At 45.6% G+C, this 20,516-nt stretch overlaps 1 protein-coding gene across 10 annotated transcripts in view; it reads left to right on the forward strand.

Moving 5' to 3' along the window:
• LOC140699564 (trafficking protein particle complex subunit 9-like) overlaps nucleotides 1–20,516 on the forward strand; it is a 217,174-nt gene that overhangs the window by 2,858 nt on the left and 193,800 nt on the right. For 2 of the 10 annotated variants that reach the window (XR_012077744.1, XR_012077740.1), the window contains exon 1: nucleotides 7,993–8,149. Coding sequence is in view for 1 of the 10 variants with exons in the window: in XM_072972219.1 (XP_072828320.1) it covers nucleotides 7,992–8,149 (158 nt within the window). In the remaining 9 variants the exon portion in view is untranslated. Of the gene's footprint in view, nucleotides 1–4,640; nucleotides 4,801–7,975; nucleotides 8,150–8,692; nucleotides 8,755–19,515; nucleotides 19,821–20,516 lie in introns of those variants that run through there. The other 8 variants (XM_072972219.1, XR_012077739.1, XR_012077742.1 and 5 more) reach the window with 8 other exon arrangements.

Here is a 20,516-nt window from a genome sequence, read left to right on the forward strand (position 1 = left end):
AAAACAGCTTTGAGGTATACTTGGCAAAATAATTTTCACACGTTTAAAGTGTACAGCTTAATACGTTTTGACATAAGAATATCCCCAAGAAACCGTGACCACACTCAAGACAGTGAACATACCCATCACCGACAAAGCTTCTCTCCTGCTTTTTGTTGTCCCTCCCTCCCTCCCCGTCTCTTCCCCTGGGAACCATTGATCTGCTTTCTATCACAACATATTGGTTTGCATTTTCAAGATCCTTATATGAATGGATTCATGCATTATCTACTCTATGTTGTCTGACTTCTTTCATTCAGTGTAATTATTTTGAGAATCATCTGTGTTGCTGTATTAATAGCTTATTTGTCTTATAGTAGAGTATTGTTTAGTGCTGAGTTATTACTGAAGTGTTTAATGTGAGCAGTGTTTGTATAGACCATCATTTCTTTCTGCATTTACTTCTTGATGGATGCATGGGTTATTTACAACTTGAGCTGTTATAAATAAAATAGCAGTGAATATTTGGTTACAAGTCTTTGTATGGACATATGAGTTTCCTTTCTAAAGCACCAGATGAGGAATGTCTGGGTTATATGATACATAGGTGTTTACCTTTTTAAAAGAATCTGTTAAAGACTTTTCTAAAATGGTTGTACTATTGTAAATTCCTCGTGGTGTGTATCAGTTCTGGTTGCTCTACTTCCTTGCCAGCACCTTGTAAGGTCAGTCTTTCTAATCGTATTCTTTCTAGTATGTATGTGAACTAGTATCTTACTGTGGCTTTTAAAAGTATTTCTCTAATGACTAATGACATCTTTAATCAGCATCTTTTCATATGCTTATTATCCATCTGGATATCTTTACTGAAGTGTGTTTTCTGGCCTCATTCATTCATTCAGGTGTTTGAATTATTATTGAATTTTGAGACCTCTTTATTCTGGATCAGATACAAAGAGAGACCTTTATCAGATTTATGATCTGCAAATAGCTTCTGTCTATGGCTTGTCTTTTCATTTGCTTAGCAGTGTTTAGAAGAGCTTTGAAGAGTCTTCATGTTGACAAAGTTCACTCTATCAGTTTCTTTTTAAAATAGATGATACTTTTGGTGTCATAGCAAAGAAATATTTGCCAAACCCAAGGCCGTAAAGCTTAAGCCTATGCTTGTTCTCCTAGCTGTTTTATAGTTTTAGATTTCCTATTAAGATCTATGATCCATTTTGAGGTAAATTTTGTATATTTTGTGAGGTGTGGATCAAAGTTCATTTTTTTTTTGTGTATCACTATCTAATTGTTCCAGCACTACATGTTGAAAAGACCCTTTCTCCACAGCATCCTTTTTGAGAATCAATTGTCTGTATAAGTGTTGGTTTAGTTCTGAACATTCTATTGTGTTCCATTATTCTATTTTCCTGTTTTACACCAACACCATAATTTCTGATTACTGTAGCTTTATAAAATAAAGTCTGAAAATCAGATAGTGCAAGTCTTCCAACTTTGTTTTTCTTGTTCAAAGTTGTTTTGGATATTTGGATCCTTTGAATTTTTATATGAATTTTAGAATAAGTTTTTAAATTCCTTACATCCTGTTCTGCCAAAGTTCCACCCATGTCTTTGGCCGTCTCCAAAGCCACATTTTCTGAAGAAGTCTCTCTACATCCCAGGTGAAAGGAATTTTACTTTTGTCTGTGCTCAAATCACATTTGATAATATTTGATTACATTTAATCATATTTGGCTATATGTACTTGTCTGATCTTTCCAGCCATATAGTAAATCTCAAAAGATTAGGAATCTTGACTTGGTTCCCTCTGTGTGCTGAGAAACTAGTTCTATGCTTTGCAGGAGTGAGCCCTGCAGTAAGAGGTATCTGCAGCACACATCTAGCTCATTGCTTGAATATTGTCAAGGAATTCTGCAGATTTAGAATTGTTTATTGATTGTTGTCTCCAAGACGGCTCAGTCTTTTTTATTTCTATTGCTACTGCTGCAGTTTCAAAGAACAATGGGCTAATTATTTTCCAAATATCAAATCATACTCTAATTGTGTTGTCACGCAAGTTATGTGCTGCTGTGTCTTAACAACCTGCTTAGTGTTCACAGGCTCCTTCACTCATGGAACATTTGTGAGAATGTCATATCCTTAGAGATATCAATGCTGACTTTGGCGACCTGAGCAGCAGTATCTGAACTCACTCCTGCTGTTTTTCCAGTGTCCCCTCTAGCCCTCCTCCAGCCCTCCATGGGGGGCCCTGCAGTTCTGCCCTAGGAAAGCCTGTTGCTTCTCAGGAAGACTTCCCTACGAAACATAATCATGTCCTTCTTGTGGGGACATTCAGTCCAGAGACCTGAAAGCAGGGGAAAATGTTTAGCCTGCTTTTGGTAGAACCTAAATTCTTCCATATTTGTTAGAAGCAATTTCAATGAGGAAACTGTTTTGGCATCTAACAAATCAGCATAAATGACTGATGAGGAAGATCAGCTTCCCCATCCCACTCAGTCATCATGTTGATGTGACACTCACATTGGCAAACATTTTCTCCTATGAGCAACGTAAAGTTCAAGACGTTATGAATGGCTTTTTGTTTTTATTTCTTAGACTTTCCACATTCATTGTGTCTCGTGAGATTATATGAATCCTGCTTATTGTCAGCCCAGCACTAAACTTTTTAAAAGGATCACGTGTTTAAAAGGCTAGTGGGCAATTTTTTAGAAGACAGAAATCCTTAGATTTTGGTCCTAGAGTTGAATCTTGGTTAGTGGTGAATGAAAATTCCCGTTAAAATTTTAAATTCAGTGATATAAAGTCTTAAAAATAGTTAAATATTAGTCAATTTCATTAAACACTATAAGAGTTATTTACCTTTAAGCCTGTTTCTGGGGCAATTTTGCAATGATTCCCTCCCTTTATCGATTCCCTCTTTATCAGAATCCTTGAGAGGCCCCTGTCATCATTGTCACTATCGTCATCATCATCATGGAACTGATTCTTCTGGATGATTCTAGGAAAATAAAGAGATGGACGGGATTATGAGTAGGACAGTGTGTGCATATAGAATAAGAACAGCTGTCAGACATTAGATGCAAGATACCCATTTCATTTAGAGAAGAATGTGGTCATGAAATCCTGATGTGGTGAATGAAGGAAGCGGTGGGAACAGGATAGTCAATGGAAAGGAGGAGGAAGTGAGTGAAGTTGAGAGCATAGGTCCTTGGTTAGTTGATCAGCACATTGGTGAGAATGAGAGGAGTGTGATGGCAGAATCATGTCCCTCCCCGGCCACAGGGTAGCCACCTGTGACATGTTACTGTACATGGCAAAAGGGTTGACAGATATTTTAGGATAAAAATCTTAGAGGATTTCTGTCTCCTAAATTGTCTATTAGTTAGCCTTTTAAACCCATGATACATTATTAAAGATTAGTGCAGGGGCACAAATAAAAAGGATTCATATAATCTCACCAGACATACTGAATGTAGAAAGGATAAGGAAGAAAAACAAAAAGGCACTTATAAGTGCCTTGAACCATAAATTGCTCATGAGAGAAAATGTTACACAAGGTGAATGTCACAGCCACATACATACTGACTGAGTGGGATGGGACAAGGGGATCCTGAGATGAGACAATAGGGTGAGTAGCCCGGATTGTCCAGGTGGGCCCAATGTAATCACAGGTGTCCTTAAAATGGAGGATATTTCCCAGCTGAGTTTAAAATCAGAGGGAGGTGTAGCGATGGAGCAATGTTCAGAAAGGCTGCTGACCATGAAAATGGAGGAAGTTGAGGGGCACAAGCTATGGAAGGTGGGTGACCTCTGTAAACTGGGGGGAAAAAAAAGGAAACATTCTCTTCTAGACCCTCTAGAAGGAAGGAACCCTGCTGGTACCTTGAATTTAGCCCAATGAGAACTGTGTTGGATCTCTGACCTACACAGCCATAAGCTGAAAATTCTGTGCTAGTTTAAGCTATTAAGCTTATGGGAATTTGTTACAGTGGTAATAGGAAAATAACATAGTGAGCGGTAGTGTAAGGGATTAAAGGTGTAGGATCGGGTGTGGAGAGAATTCTGACATTTACACCTAAAAAACAACCAGGTGAAGTGGGAAGGTGATTTAAGGAAGACCTACCTGGCAGGGCTGTCAAGCAGACTGGAGCGAGCGAAGCCTTGGAGTTAGAGGAATCAATTAAACCTCTACAAGGAAAATAAGAAATAAAATGTAACAGGGCTTCAGTGTTAGTAGATGTAGGAATGGAAATGGGTAGAGAGATATAAACATTATTTTGAAATTAGCTACAGGTTTGATGACTGCATGTTTGGGAGAGTTAGCCGATGTGTGGATTGAATGCATCCCCTCAAAATCCATCTGTCGATACCTCATCTCCCAGGGTGATGGTACAGGGAGGCGGGGCCTTTGCGAGGTGATTAGTAGGATAAAATGAGGTCATGAGAGTAGAGCCCTCATGAATGGTATTAGTGTTCTTATACAGGGCCCCAAAGTGCTTGCTTCTCTCTCCTCTCTGGGCCATGAAGACAGTGGGAAGACAGCCATCTTCGAGCTGGCAATCCTCTCCCAGATACATTGACCTTGAAAGCCTCAGCCTCCAAACCGTAAGGAATATGCTGGTTGTTTAAGCCACCCGACCCACGGTAATTTGTTACAGAATCCCAGACTGACGAAGACAGTGGAGAATGCCACTGCGTTTGGCACTGATTGCCTGGAGAATGCTGAAACCCAGGGAAGTGGGCAGCACAGACGTTTACTCATTTAATCCTGCCAACACTGTAGGGGATAGAGTCAACATATTCCTCGCTATTTAAAAGGTAAGGAAAAAGAGGCACAAATAATAACAACGACAACGACAACAACAACAACAATAACAATAATTTGTCCAAGATTCACACAGAACTCCCTGGAGGGAGAGTGAGAATTAATACTTATGCAGGCTGGCCCCAGAGCCCCTGCTCATAACTAATAAGTCAGATCACCTTGCTTATTGGGATCAGTTTTTTCAACTGTGATATGAGTGTACTGTGTCCAGTAACTTATAATTTCAAAATACCTCACTGTAAGGGAATCATTAGTTGCAGGCATTACAAACCACAGAAAGCTAGACATACAAAAATAACTTGTTAGGGCAAGATAACCAATAATGTTTTTAAATATTATACCTGCTGACCCTTTGCAATAAAGTGTTTATTTATAATTCTGTCTGGCTACAGAATAACATCATAATCCTGCATGTGGCTGGTGGCTCCCGTGTTGGACAGCACGGGTCTAGAGAATTTAAATAACTTGCCCAGCCTTGCCCAGGAAGCTCGTGGTGGGATCAGAACTATAGTCTGGGACTGTTCCTTCCTATCCAACAAGTCCCTCATGGAAGTTTAGAAGCTTCTCCTTTGGTGCCCAGATGTCTATCCGTACTTATGACATCTTGTCAGGTGCCCCGGCCTGCTCCTGAACATCAGCCAGAACCCACTTCTGCTCTTTTTTGGCGAGGTAATACCTTCTAGCAACTTTCATTACCTTCTTGGCATCAGTTCTTACCTGGAAGGGTAGTGGCTAGAGATGGAAATGTGTCCACATGACAGGTTTTTCAAAAATATAGTAGGAGTGGTCAAGAGAAGAAAACCTCAGGAATACGAGTGGAAGCATGTCATTTAATATACCAAATGCGTACTTTCAATGTATGTTTGTGTTTCCGAGTCCAGGCTTGTTCTACTCGTGTATTACAGGCCAACACATCAGGAGACAAGGATTTGGGGCAAGAAAGAGCGGCTTAAATTTGTAAAGCCAGCGGAGAAGATGGTAGACCAATGTCCTGGAGAACCATCATCCCAAATCTGAATTCAGGCTCTTATATTAAAAAGGGGAAGCGGGAATGCTTGGTTGTTGCAAACTTGGTGTATGAATTCTTTGTTGTTAGAATCCTTTGTTCTTGCAGCTCTTCACCTGGGTCAGATCCGTGTAAACCTCCAACAAGCAAATGTTATTTTCTATTCTGTATCTTGTTATCTTTATACGAATGGAAAAGTGTTAATATCCTTCAAAGTCAGAGCCTTGAGAATAGGGTCTCCTGTATATTTCAGGATCTAGGCTACATTGTTTCACAAAAGGTGCAGAAACAACAAGACTAAGCCTAGGACACAGGGCACAGGGTTAAAGTCAAAGGAACAGATCTAATATGGAGTCAGATTTCTTCTTTCCTATTTCAGTAGTGCCATGGGGAAGGCACTTTGGGCAGCTTTCTGTAGGGTCCTGGAGGCTTTCTCTCTCAGCCTCTGTGCACCTCTATTGAAAACCGGTCATCGCTATTGGCCTGCTGGAAAACCACTCCGCCTGTTTTGCCCTGAAGTTGTGTTCTGTTTATAACTCATCTCTACTCCTTGGAAAACAACTCAATAAAGACTCAGTTGGTTTTCCACCAGCCCTGGGCAGGGGTGAGGGATAGCATGTTATTATTTTATAAAAAAATATATAAAAGAAGTTTTAAGACAACACTGGACACATAGGAGAGAGACAAACAATGCTTCCTGGCTTAAATCAAAAGTGATGACTCAGTGAGTCTATGGCTGCTGTATTTGCTGAGCTAGTTACTCCTTTGCTCCATTACACATTTATTTTAACTGAAAAAGAAATATATGCATATGGATAAAAAAATTCAAACAGAGCAAAAAATACTCAAGTGAAAGAACTTTTCCCTCATCCTCTGTTCCTACACGCCTCCCTGGAGATGCCAATGTTTACAATCCTTTGTGTGCTTTTCCAGATATGCTATGCACGTTCCCACCAATGTATGTAAATTCCTTTAAAGTTTTACTTATTTTTAACTTAAAGGGACTTAAATCCTCAAGTGGCTTCTGCCACAGTAATAGAAAAGAAGAAATCTGACTCCATATTAGATCTGTTCCTTTGACTTTAACCCTGTGCTCTGTCTCCTAGGCTTCATCTTGCTTGTAAAACAATGTTGCCTAGAGCCTAAAATATACAGGAGAGCCTATTCGGAAGGCTCTGACCTTTAAGGGTATTTAACACTTTTCCAATCATATAAAGATAACAAGTTGCAGAATAGAAAATAACGTTTGTTTTGTTGGAGGTTTACAGGGATCTGACCCAGGGAGATAGCTGCAAGAACAAAGGATTCTAACCAGAAGGAATTCCTACACCAAGAAGTTTGCAAAAACCAAGCACATAGGAAAGCAGCCTGAATTCTGACTTGGGGAGATGGTTTTCTAGGACATTAGTTTGCCATCTAGGTCTACAGAAACTTGCTATTCCATGCCCCAACACTTGGTCTCCCAACTTACTGGCCTGTCCTGCACTGAGGAGAATGAATTTGGACTCAATAACACTTCTACCTACCTAGCAAGCTGGGTACTGGGACTGAGGGCAGCTCTCCCACACACAGGGGCCTAAGGTGAGCCCTTGATTATTCCCAGAGGTTGGGGTGTGGTTTACCCAGGAGGGATGGGGACTATACACCAACACTCAGGCAGTCTGCTCCTTCTGGGGCTCTGACATTTTACCTCCCGCTCCCTGCCAGCCCAACACTTGGGACAGTGGAGCTAAGGCAGAGATCGTGCCTGCCTGTTTCCCAGCGTGTAAAAGGGGAACATGTACTCTTCCCAAGGTAGTTCTGAGAAACAACACCTGCGGGTGCTTGGTTCCCGGAGCAACAGTAAACCTAGCTCCTTGTGGGGGCAACGGGTGTGATACCCGTAGGGTTTCTGCAGAGACCTTAGCTGGAGGGCTGGGCCAGGGACGTAAAATATGAGCTGTGGGCAATGACGGGTTAGAGAAGGGTGTATAGGCAGGACTGCTGCCTCCTTCGGGATGCCCCAAGAGGTAAAACGCTTTCTCCCCATCTCTGCTACTCCCCTCCCAATTCCAGATAACTGCCTTCTCTCTGCTCCTCCTGTCCATGTGTCTCCCTCCACTTTTCCCCTCCTCCCCTCCTCCTCCCCTCTTCTCCCTCCCTCGGTTCCCCTTCTCTCTCAGGACCCAGAGCAGATCGATGGCCCTCCTGCGCATGCGCAGTCGCTGCCAGCTGGACCGCGGTTTGGAAGCTCCAGCTCCGAGCCGGGGATCGGCCCCAATGGCTTCTCAGCTCTGTCGCCCTGTAGGCCTTTGGCTCCTGCCTGGGGCCGGGGCCTCTGGCTGTGGAAGTGCAAGGTGAGGGGATATCGGGAAAGGGGTGAGGCGGCTGCGGGAGGGCGGTCGGCGTGTCACAGCCCCCCAGGGCGCCAGTCAGCGTGTGTTCAGCTGGATTGCTCGGGCCAGGCCCCTCTGCCCGCGCCACCTGCCCTGGCGCACCGGCCACAGCTGCCCAGGGCCAGGTGTGCCCCTGCCGCCTCTTGACCCAGCCGGGCTCCCCTCAGTCCGCGGCTGGCGTCCCCTTCCCCTCTCCCTCCCTCGAGTCCTCTCCTCCCGGGCTTCCTCTCCTTGGCCGCCGACCCGTCCCCACCACTGGGCGGGCTGTGTCCCGGGCGGGCGGGGTCTGCACACCCGGACGGGGCGGGCGGCTTGGGCTGGGGCTGGGGCTGGCCTCCAAGCGGGGCTGCAGCCCGCGTCCCCCACCCCGCTCTCCCTGCCCCGCGACCCCGGGGCTGCCTTCCTCTCCCTTTCCCGATCCCTGAGGTCAAGATTAGCGGCGTGGGCGCTGCTCCCTGGGCTGAGAGCCCGCGGCTGTAATGCCCAGCTTCTCCTGGTGGAGTCGGGAAAATGGAGCAGCAGTGCTGAGGGAGCTTCTGTCTCCTTGATCAGTATTTCTGCCCCAGGTAAGTACCTTGAACTCTTTCAGGTGTTATGATGGCGGTGCTTGTTGATGTAACGTGTTTTTATACTGAGAGGAATTACAGTGGTGAAAGCAGGGCTTTGTTCAGTTAAAAATGAGCTGAAGGCATGAGGCTGTCTCATCCTCCATCCTTCACTCTCCCAGGGTGAAACGTGAGACCGTTGATCTTAAAAAGATACTTATAGTCCCTAACTAGTCCAGCCCAGCTATTGTGTGTTAACAGGAACAGCACAACCCGAGGCGTTGGAGACCCAGTGACACTGCACTACTAAAGAGCTCCTGGCAAAATCTGGTTTGTTTTGTTTTGTTTTGTTTTTCTTTGTTTTTCTTAAATTGTGGGACAGACTAGTAGTATAGAGGGAAAAATAATTGGCAAGAAGGATTTTTTCATATAACAGCTTTATTGTGATATTGTTCACACACCATGAAGTCCACCCACTTAAATGTTACAATTCAGCAGCTTTTAGCATATTCACATTTGTGCAACCATTATTATTCCAGAACGTTTTCATCACATCAGAAAGACCAGTTGAAATGCATGACCTATCCACCCCTTCCCAGTGGTGGTTCTAAAGAAGTTTCTTGGCTGTTCCTGACCATAAATTAACTTGTTACATTCCATGAAATATCTAGGAGGAATTCTAATCAGAATTGCAATGAATCTGTCTATCAAAGCAGGAAGAATTAATGTCTTTATGGCATAAACTTCTACACATGAATATATCTGGGACCCTATCTTTTCATCTATCCAGAGCCATGCCTATGGGAAATCCTCATTAATTCTTGGGTTTGTGAATGATGAGGCTCAATACATCATTAGATGCAACTGTAGCCTTTCACTGAAGAGAAAAGTAACCTCGTAGAAGCCAAGTGATTCTCTGATGGTTAGAATGAGTGACCGCCAGTGCTGGAGTGTTCGAGTGGACTTGGTGCTTGCAGAGTTCTCCACCACCTACAGCTAAGGGGATTACCGTGTTCTTTTACTTTTTTTTATGGCGTTGCTTTTATTTTTACTTATTATATAAAATTATTTTTTATTGAAGTGTAGTCAATTTACCATGTTAGCTTCAGATGTACAGCAGAGATTCAGTTATAAGCTTATGCATATGTTTATAAATGTTTTTCAGATTGTTTTTAGTACAACTCATTACAAGTAATTGAAAATAGTACCCTGTGCTATATAGTAGGTCCTTGTCATTTATTTTATATTTATTAATGTGTATCTGTTAATCCTCCCTTTCCTGCCTGCTAACAACAGTTTGCTTTCTATGTCCATGAGTCTATTTCTAGCAGCACCGTTTTTGCTAGCAATATATGCTGGTTGGCTCTTTTCTGTTTCAGTAATTCCATCTTATGTGTGGGCGTTTTTCTTCTGGTGGGCCTGTGTGTGGTGTGCACACGTGGTAATAGAGATCTGTATTTGGGAGGACTCCAGGCCTTGTGTAGTCCCTCGTATGGAGCGCCCACTGAACTGATGCTTGAACTTGGAAGAAAACAGTAAAAGTTGGAATTTCCACCATGGTTGAGACTTCCAGGTTTCTATAACCTGTTTAGCCCACCTAAATTTTGGCTGCACCCATACTGGATAATTTGGTGGAACTTCATGGTATGGTGGTATAGAGACAGGGCCTTGTATGCTTCTTCTCTTTCCTTTTTCTAACAGTCATTCTCCTGGGCCTTCCAGGTACTCCCCCAGAAGGGCCCAGGGCTGGCTTGGTGCTGCACTTAGGCAATATTTGTTAATAAGTCCCTTTCCTCATCTCTTCTGAGCCTCCATTTCCTTCTCTGCACAATGAGGGCTTAGACTAGATAAGTGCTTTTCAGTTTCTTTTAAAGCCATGTTTCCTTTGAGAAACAGAAAATGCAAATCTCTCCTCCCATCCCAACCCTTTAGATTTTGACACGTCCTCCAAGGAGTCACATAGCTCTTTGTGGTAAATTGATGTGATTGTGATTCCACGTGGCACAGAAAAGACTCTTCAGAGATTGATTGCAGGGAGAGGGCAGGAAAGGGGCATTATGTCACACTTTCTTGTGTGAGCACTGGAGCAAAGGCTTGGGTTTAAATATGGTGTCTGATGTGGCATCTCTCTAATCTTGCACAATGTGATAAACCTCTATCCCTAGTTTCTTAATGTGTCAAGTTGGGGTGGTAATATTTTAAGGCTTTTGTGAAACATTATACACATAAGCCATTTGTGTCTCTGTAGATACAAGACCTGCTAGAGAGTCGGAATTTCTTTAAAAATACATATATATTGTCCACAGCACTCTGTCTGTGTGTATTTTGAAGTTCCTGGAGGGTGAGGGTTGAGTGTAATGTCCATTGTGGGACAGGTGGCCCATGGGTCTGTGTGCCTCAGATTTCCCCCTCCTCCCCAGTCCTCTTCCTCTCAGTCCAGGATGAAGTTCCCTAGTAGATTTACACAGAGGTCTTGTGGAAATGGCTCTTCATTTTATTGTTTCACCAAGAAGGGCTGCCATCATGATCTCTGTGGCCAGGTTTTGGTGACCTGAAGGCTATGCAATTGGGGATTTCTATTTAATAAAAAGAAAAAAAAATTACAAATACAAAATTAGACCTAGGTTGGTGGCAAGGGCTTTTGAAAGTGGGGACCATTAGCTTTGTTAGCTTCAGGTGCAGTGGCCTCTGGCCACAAGGACACATCCTCATGCTCTGAAGTTGGAGGGACCAGTGGGTTCAGTGGGAATATTTACTGAGTGCATCTCATGGGCTGCGCATTGTCTTAATTGTACTGTGTGTTCCTTATTTGAGACAGTGAGCTCATTTAAACACAATAGCCTCTTTAAAATATTAGACTTTTTATTTTTAGATGTAATGTAGATTCCCATGTAGTTGTAAGAGATAATATGGAGAGGGCCTATGGGCTCTTTGCCCAATTTTCTTTAATGGTTCCATCTTGCAAAGTTGGGGTACTATTCATTCGTGACTCACTAATCCTTTTAGGTTTGTGTTATTGCCCTCATTTCTATTTATGAATAAACTGGTGTTTAGAGAAGCACACAGGTCTGCCCAGGTCAACCACGTGGTTAGTGTAGATTTGGGTGGAATGTGGGCTTGGCATTTCCAAGCAATACCATTATGATGGTCTGTGGCAGGGAGCAGCATTCATTTTGCTTGTTTATTCATTCATTCAACAAACATTTATTGAATAAACTCTGTGGTTCAGATGCTTTCATAGGGTTATCTGATTCTTCAGCAGTATGGAGAATCAGGTAATATTTTGTTTTTTTTTTTAATATGAGAAAAATATCTCTGAGAGGTTATAACCTCCCCAAAGGAAAAATAGCTCATAAATGAGGGATAGTACACTTGTACAGTTCCTTCTTCTTATGCAGGTGGTACCCTAGGCATTTTACATCTGCATAATTCCATAATCCAGATATATTCTTGTAAGGCAAGGAGTTTTTTTTTAATTGAATTATAGTCAAGTTTACAATGTTGTGTCAATTGCAAGGTGGGTTTTTTTTTTGAATTTTGAATTGAGAAAATATTTTTTGAGGGGGTTAATTAAGTTTATTTATTTGTTTCATTGTTCTAAAATGAGGTACTGAGGATTGAGCCTAGGTCCTTGAACATGCTAAGCACATGCTCTACCACTGAACTGTACCCTCCTCCCCAAAGCAAGTTTTCTTACCCATTATTCTGCACCTTAGGAGTTCAAATAAATTGGAGTTGAAATCCAGATATTTTGATCCTACTATGGTTCTTTGCATTATATCCTGCTGAGGGGTGGGGAAGCAGTTCCTTTATTCATTCCTTTATTCAGCAGTTTTGAGCACCGACTGCATCAGGGCCTGCCTAGGTGGTTGGAAACAGAAAACAAGAAATGACCCTTTTCTGCAGGGGATGGAAGCCTAGACCAAAAGCTGGGCAATGTGATCTGAGCTTCAGTAGCCATGTGCAGACGCTGAGGACAAACTTATCCACGATTTGCTTGGACTTCCCTTGCCTTCTGGCTGGTGCACACCAGGTCGCTGCAACCCAGTGAGGCCCGCAGCCCACAGCACAGTATGTACATCGATTTACCCTCCCTTCTCGGCAGGGACTGCAACATGAGCGCCCCTGACTACGTGCAGTGTGCTGAGGACCACCAGACTCTCCCCGTTGTCGTCCAACCCGTGGGGATCATCTTAGAGAATTTCTTTTGCATCTATAATGGAATCTCCTTGGTGAGCCAAATCAGCCCGTGCGGCTCCCAGTGGGCACTCTGTATCTACTATAGGTATCACTATGTGCCCGAGAATGGATGGAGTGACTCCCAGACCCACCGCAATGTCGTGGGCCTTGTCACCATTACCAACTGCCTCTTGGCCAAGACCTTCTAGAAGCTCCATGCACAGAGGAGCTGTATGGCACCACGCGCTATGACTCTCAGCTCTTTGTCTTTGTGCTGTATGGGGAGGTGGCCGAGCAGCCGCGCACCGACGTGGCCTTCAATCTACGAGGACTGCAGGCTGGTGGAGAAGAGGATCGACGACTTCACTGAGTCACTCTTCATCTTGCCCAAGTCCAAGTGGCTGGATGGGGCCCCCGAAAATTCTGGGGAGAAGACCCCCCTCCTCTACATCCTATTTGAGTAGGAGGACATCGTGGGACTGGACACAGACAGCAGGCAAGTCAACCTGAAGGCCGGGCCACCCTGGCTGTGTGAAAGATTGCTTCCCTACATCCAGAATGGGATCAGCAAGGAGGAGGGCTGTCTTGTAGCCAAGGCGGGAAGGAGGTGCAGCCCGCCGGTTTTCAGACATTTAAAAGTAAATCTGCTTTTGTTTCAGAGAGATACTTTTAGGGTTAGTGTGGACACTTACTCCCCCTTTTCAGCCAGGAAACTTGGTGGGACCCCTGGAGTTGCTGTCCAATAGAGTAGCCACAGCCACTGATGTTAGGAGTGCTGGGGAGGAGGCTGGTCTGAGCTGAGATGTGCTGTAGGTCAAATGCACATCAGATGCTGAAACTTGTCTAGTAAAAAGAATATAAACTATCTTGTTACTTTCTATATTGATTACATGTCAAAATGATAGTATTTTACATACAGTAGAATAAGTAAGGTCTGTTCTTAAAATCAGTTACTTGTTTTTTTTTTTTTTTACATTTTAAACGTGGCAACTGGGAAACATTATTTACATGACTCTCATTTCATTCCTGTTGGACAGCCTGTCCTGGGACAGTTTCATCCCTTCGCTTATAGATGAGACTCTGATTCCCGAGACGCAGAACGAGGTGCTGGTTGAGCTCGGGGTGGAGCCGGTGTCTCCTGCCTCCCAGGCCCAGCACTAGCACGGCTCAGGCCCTCTCCCCTGCCTGACAGCCACCATGCCAATTTAGGACATCAGAAACACTGCCAGGGGCATCCGAATGAGCTCCTTATGCAGGGAAAGGCGTGTCACGGAGAATGGAACAGAGCAGGGAAAAATTCGTCCTCACTTTGTCCCTGTGATTATGGCAAAGGCCCCACTCTGCCTTGGAAGGGCAGACGAGCTCTTCTGGGCTGCCTACCCCCTCACCCTCTACTATGTTTCCCTGTGTATCTTTCAAGCTGTCCCTCGGGCAGAAGAGGGTGAGATGTCTTTGCCGAGAGGTGGTCCCCCTTTACTGGGGAGATTGAGGGGAGCTGTGTCCCCCCCGGCCTGCGGTCTCGGGCCTTGAGTCTCGAGAGCGTTCATGGCGGTCCCACAGGTGACGGTCGGAGGACATGACACGTGCTGCCGGGCCCGCTGTGCAGGAGGGGCTCTGTGATTGTCTGATTCTAAGGTCAGATTCTCCTTTCTTGTTGTTGGTAAGATGGAGGAGAAGATGCCAGAGAATTGATAAAAAGAAAATCCACACCAGTCCTGTGAATGACAGACAAAGGGGATCCGTGTCCCACCTGCGTATGGTGCCTGGCGGGCTCTGGATTAATTTTCACTTCCTCCCCGGACATTCCTCTATGGCTTAAGGAAGGGGAGAGGCATGTCGTGGCCATGATCTGTACTTGTCCTCACATGGTCCTGTGATCTACATGCCCACACTACCCTTCTGCTCCTTGGAGATGAGGTGTCAGGTTTAGGAAACTGGGCACTGCTGAGGGCATAGCTGCCAGAACCGTGCTACACCAAGGCTGGCTCCGTTCACCTGACCTGTCACCTCCTGTTGAGTCCCAAGGCGTCATTCAAGGTAGGCGCATCGGTGCAATGTAAGCAGGGACCACCTTCTCGCCCTGGACAGACTGGTGGGTGAGCAGTGGAAGCCCGGAGCCCTGCACCAGCCCCCAGGCCAGTGCCTCCTCTTTCGTCAAAGGAGGCACTGGTGACATTTTTGCTCAGCAACTGCTTGGCTTTGAGTCTGCAGACCCACCAGAGAATGCCAGATTGTTTTTGCCTTTTGAAGTCTGCCCTTGGGATTTGGTGGAGTAGCTGGATGTGTGCTTAGCCCATAGTGGTTGACACTGTCACCATTGTTTACCCAGAACCTCGTGTACCAGGCATGGCTCCAGGCATCAAAATACAGCAGCGCATTAAACCTCCCTCCTTGTGGGTCTGTCTGTTTTGGTACCACAAGGGCTCAGCCAGCATCTGAACGTCAGTGAGATAACGCGGCCAGTGAGCTCGGGTCAAGCACGTTCTCCTCCAGTCACTTTTACTCCATAGTTGCTTTTACTATTCCACAGTCATTAATTTTTTAAACAATGCTTTGGTTCAGGAGCAGAACCTAATTCTCCCCTGTTCCTCTTGGTGGGAGTGAGTAACATTGTCCAGCTTGAAGTGTGAACACATTTTGTAGCCCAAAAGCTGTCTACACGCAACTAGGTGAAGTTTTGGTTTGGGGCGCTGACCACGTTGGGGTCCCCCGGCAGCACCGCTCCCCTCAGGCCCCTGCCTTCCCTGGATCAGGAGGTGAGGGTGGGTCTCACCGTCCCCGCGTCCCTGTCCTCATCACACTCACGTAATTTCTTGCAAATGCTGTCAGTTATTTTTGTTCTTGTGTGTTTCTTATTTTCGCTTTTCCTCTTTTCCTTTTTCTATTTTCCTTTTTCTCTTATACCACCCTGTGAGCATGTTGTTGGGTCTGAAAATGTGGGCTGTGCACACCCTGCATTGGAATAGCCAGATCGCCCTCTGTGCTGTCTCCATCGCTTTAAAAAGCAAAAACTTAACAGTTGCCATGATTCATATATTATCCTAGTCATCTTCTTATTTTCTAGTTTTTTGGAATTTTTGCTCTGTTAGCACATCACCCACTGGAGTTTGATACCTGTTAAAGTCCTTGCTTTGAGGAACCTGTTTGTTCCTCCTTATATTTGGTAACAAATGCTCTCTTACTAACTTTGTTTATTTGTTTTGAAGAAGAGAGATGCGAATTGATTTAGGCGGCTGCTGAGGGATTTTTTTCATGGAGTACTTAAACTTGGAAAGTCAAAATCTGCAGCACCTTGCTTGATTCTGGCTTTTACACAAACGTGCTCGGCACACGGTTCCTGGCTGTCGCTGTGTGACGTGCGTGACTGTGCTTCCTGGCCGGCGGTCACTGGTGAGGAAGTGGCCGGCTCGGGGGTGAGCAGCTGCAGTGGACTCTGTTGGAGGAAGCAGTCACCAGTTTTTTGTTTTTCTGGTTTTATTTTTGCATTCACCTTCCCAGAGCCATTTACTTTATTTTGCATTCATAGAGGGGCAGGAGCGGGTCTAAAACCATGCCACTCTTTTGTTCCCTTTATGAGGCTGGTTTTTCTAAGTATCAGGAAAACATTGCCTTGTCCTAAGGAGCTGGTTCACTTGGATCTGGTGGACACAGGGACCGCTAAAGGGGACCGTAGCTTCCTCTCTTCTTCAGCCAGTGGGTATTCAGAGCCGGGTCTGTGGTTTGCCTCAGCAGCCGTGCAGGCCTCCCTGCACCGGCCTTTACTTTTACCCCTTTTTGGCAGTTAATAGCTGACTCTGTGTCTGTTGCAGCTGATGTCCACCACTGACGGCCATGTCGTTATTTTGCGGTAGTGAGTCTCCAACACCCCTGTCAGCCGTGAAGGGACCTTGCATTCTCACCCCGACCCTGTTTCATCTCACCCAGGGGAAGGGTTTGGCCACCACCGTCATGCTGGACATGAGGCCTTGTTTCTCCTTTCATGCTCTGGTCCAAATGTGGACACTTCATCCTTCACTGACTTGGTCTCGCTTGAGACAGTCCAGACTTTCTGAAAGAGTCCATCACATTCTGGGGGGGGAACAGAACAAAAGTAAGAGTCGCAAGTAGGAGTCAAGGCTGTCTGGGTTGGCAAATGCAGGCTGGGATCTGTGATGTCTGGTCTGTGCCCTGGAAACAGGCCTTTCCCGTGGCTCCCGAGAGAAAAGGGGTTGGAGCGAGAACAGACTTGCCTGGGTTCCTACCATCCTCATCTACTCACTGACATGAGTGTCAGCTAACTAGGAGCTCCCCCAAACCTCGGGCCCTTCAAAGCTCAGACCACGGGAGATCCTTGAGTCCCTTCTCCTGGTCCTTCTTTGTGAGAATCCAGTGCCTTCTGAGGTGACCGGCAGCAGGAGATGCCTATCCCTCCAGGGAACTCCCATCGGAGGACTGTGACTCAGTGCACCTTGCTGTGAGCTTAACGGTTTCCATCCGTGCTCCCTGCAGAACCAGACTTGAGACTGGCTTAGCGACAGAAATGACAAGACTGATTCCAGGGCAGGGCCAGGTGGAGGGAACAGTGGAAATTGAATGTGACCTCAAAAACCTAGGTGGGTGATGGGGCTGTTACTAAAATGGGGAGCCTGGGAGGTACCTGCCAGGAATCGAAGTCTAGAGTAAATGGTGGTCATAAGGCTTTTTTTTTTTTTTTGACATAAGGCATTTTTAAGATGCCATTTGTCATCCAAGTTAGGACTTCCAAGAGGCACTCGGGTCTATGAGCCTGGGGCTCAGGTGAAGGAGCCGGACTAGAGATACACGTTAGGATTCGTCATTCTTAGCTGGTGTTCACAGCCGTGCAAGTGGATCAGCTCATCTCAAGAGGTGCAGACTTTGGCTGGTGGGGGCAGGGCTGTGCCTGGTTTGGAGGAAAGCCCAGACCATGCAGCTTTGGTGTGTCAGTCAGCGGCGTTTGTGATTTTCAGAGCAATGGCATTTATCCTTAAGGTTCTGGGGGTTGGGCAGGGCCACCCAGGAAGAAATCTGAAGGGAGGGTTTTGGCCACGTGTGCACATCTTGGGACGATCCAGAGGCTGCAGGGTCCACAAGGGGAAACTCCTCAGAAGCTGGAGTCGCAGTGGGGAGTTGGGAGAATGTAGTCACACTCTCCTGTGAGGAAGGGAGGGAGGCCTCGGGAGTCCGCACCCTAGCGGACTCTCTTTCCCACGAACAAAAGGCAATCAGACAGAAGATTTGAAGTGAGAAGGGATGGGCGCTGGGAGAGGAGCCAACCTGGAGAAAGGTGGTTGAACAATTCTGGAATAGTCTCCCTGAAAAATAGAGTTAAAAATACCCAGACTCTTAAGAATATTGATAGTGACTGGGGAGGAGGCAGTTGTTTTTCTGGCCTCCTAAGGGTAAGGTATGTATCCAGGGATACACAGAAGAATCGGGCAGTCTGTTCCGGGGGCTTCACCCGTACCAGGGGGAAAAGTGCAAGTTTAAAGGGGGAGAAGGGCAGCTGAGGGAAACTAGCCAGGCCCCGTGTCACGTACCAGTCGGCCGCCCTACTTGCGTGTTGCATTCACATCCATGCCTCCCAAATGGGCGGTGGCAGCCCTGTTTTGAAGATTGGGAAGCCTTCTCAGAGGGGTTAAGGAATTGGTCCATTTAGCGGCTAGTAAATGCTGTAGCAGGATTCAAGCAGGGCCTTGTCAGACTTCAAGGGCATGTTCTCTCTACTAATTCCGGTACCTCCCCGTTGTACCTGAAATGGTGAAGTGAGTCAGTTTCGGACCCTTTCAGAGAAAGTACGCTTTAAGTGCCTCAGGACTGTTGCACAAAGCTCAGTGTTCTTTGATGGTTCGGAAGCACCGCAGTGCTTTTTGCTCCACAGATGTAAGGTCTTACTCTTTTGACGATGGTGTGGTTGTAAATGATGTACAGGTGCAAAACCACACTTAGCAGCTTCTGAAGGGAAACTCTCCAGTTCTCCCTTGATCCGCTTTCTTCCACGGGATGTAACTGTGCTGCAGCGTAGGCCTGAGCTTTCCGTATGGAGTGAGGGTTTGATATCCAAATTAAACATAAAACAGTCAGATGGAGAAAATCGAAGATGACAATATATTTTCGGGTTTCATTAGACAAGATATACTATCTGTTAATGGCCCATAAAGCGAATGAAATTGAGTACAGAACATTGCATTTCTTACTTTCTACTGAGAGATATCTTCCAACATAAGATTCTCTGCTTTGGAACTTCAGCTCTGCCACTAGGGCGCCTGTCATTGTGTTGGTGTGATTGCATTTACACAGTGCATGTAATCTGGGCTTCCTTAGCCCCAAACACTCCAGTGCAGAATCATAGGCTGCAGCCATCACTTAGTTATACAAATACTTCTAAAACTATATGATACCAAAAGAAAATAAATAAAAATAGAGAGAGGGAGATTGCCTTTATCAAAGTTCCTTTGGATTTTAACTGCAAAGTGTTGTTGAGCAGCTCTGGTTTCCTTTGGATATGAATATATACATTTCTTTGCATGTAACTTGGATTTTAGGCTTGAACACCAAGCTCTTGTTTTCCATGAGCCACAAAAATCATAGCCAAATGACACACCTATGAAACATTTTATTCTTTTTATCTGAGACAGAATCCTTGAATTTGGGACTTGAGCTGTGATTTTGCTGTTTGCTCTTCCCACCCCTCTTGTCACCTCACTCCTTTTTCCCACGTGGCCTCCAAGAGTTCATGGTCTCAAAGGAACAGGTGGACAAATACCAGTTGGTCGCCAAGAAGTGCTGCTGTAGACGGAGCCCAGCCAAGAGCTAAAGGACATCATCAGGGAGGACTTCCTGGAAGAAATTGGCTCTACATTCAGTTCTGAGGACAGAGTAAGAGTCAGCCATGAGAAGGAATCAAGAGGGTGACTCAGGAGGCAGGAGCAGCCCGGGTAGAGGCCTGGAGGCTTGTGGGGTGGGGACTCGGGGAGACTGCCCTGTGTGGTCCAGGGTGGTGGGTGACCCTGCTTTGAAGGACACTGGAGAGGGCCTAGGGGTGGAGGGCTTTGGAGGAGCTTGGTTTTTACTAGAACTGACACAGAGGAGGCAGTGAATGGTGTCAGCAGGAAGTGACCCTTAGGAGAGCAGCTCTGCCTGTCCTTTTGAGTCCCACCCCTTCATTCTTTTATTCATAACACACGCAATTCTGAGTGCCTAGGGGAGAGGGGGTGGACCCACAGTAGTAAGCAAAATGTACTTGCTTCTTGAGAGCTTAGCAGTGTCAGAAGTTGACTTAGATTAAAATGTTCTATTAACACAGCAGGGCACCTAATCCAAAGTGCGGAGGTTGGAGGGAAGGAAGGCTTCCTTGACAAACAGTTAAAATGAGCCTGGAGGCTAGTGGGAAGCAGCAGTCACAGGGCCCCTGAGGTCACTGGGGACCTGGTACTGAGGTGAGGATAGGCAAGCAGGGTCGGGGGTGGGGCTAGAACTCTACCAGGGAGCCTCTGAAGGGTTTGAAGTGGGGGAGATGTAATCAAATTTGTGCTTTGGGAAGGCTGCCTTGGCTGTGTGTGTGTGTGTGTAGCAGGGAAGAGGGGGAGGGTGTCACCAACTGGGAG

This window comes from Vicugna pacos, chromosome 11, assembly GCF_048564905.1.
Source record: "Vicugna pacos chromosome 11, VicPac4, whole genome shotgun sequence".
Classification (NCBI taxonomy): domain Eukaryota; kingdom Metazoa; phylum Chordata; class Mammalia; order Artiodactyla; family Camelidae; genus Vicugna; species Vicugna pacos.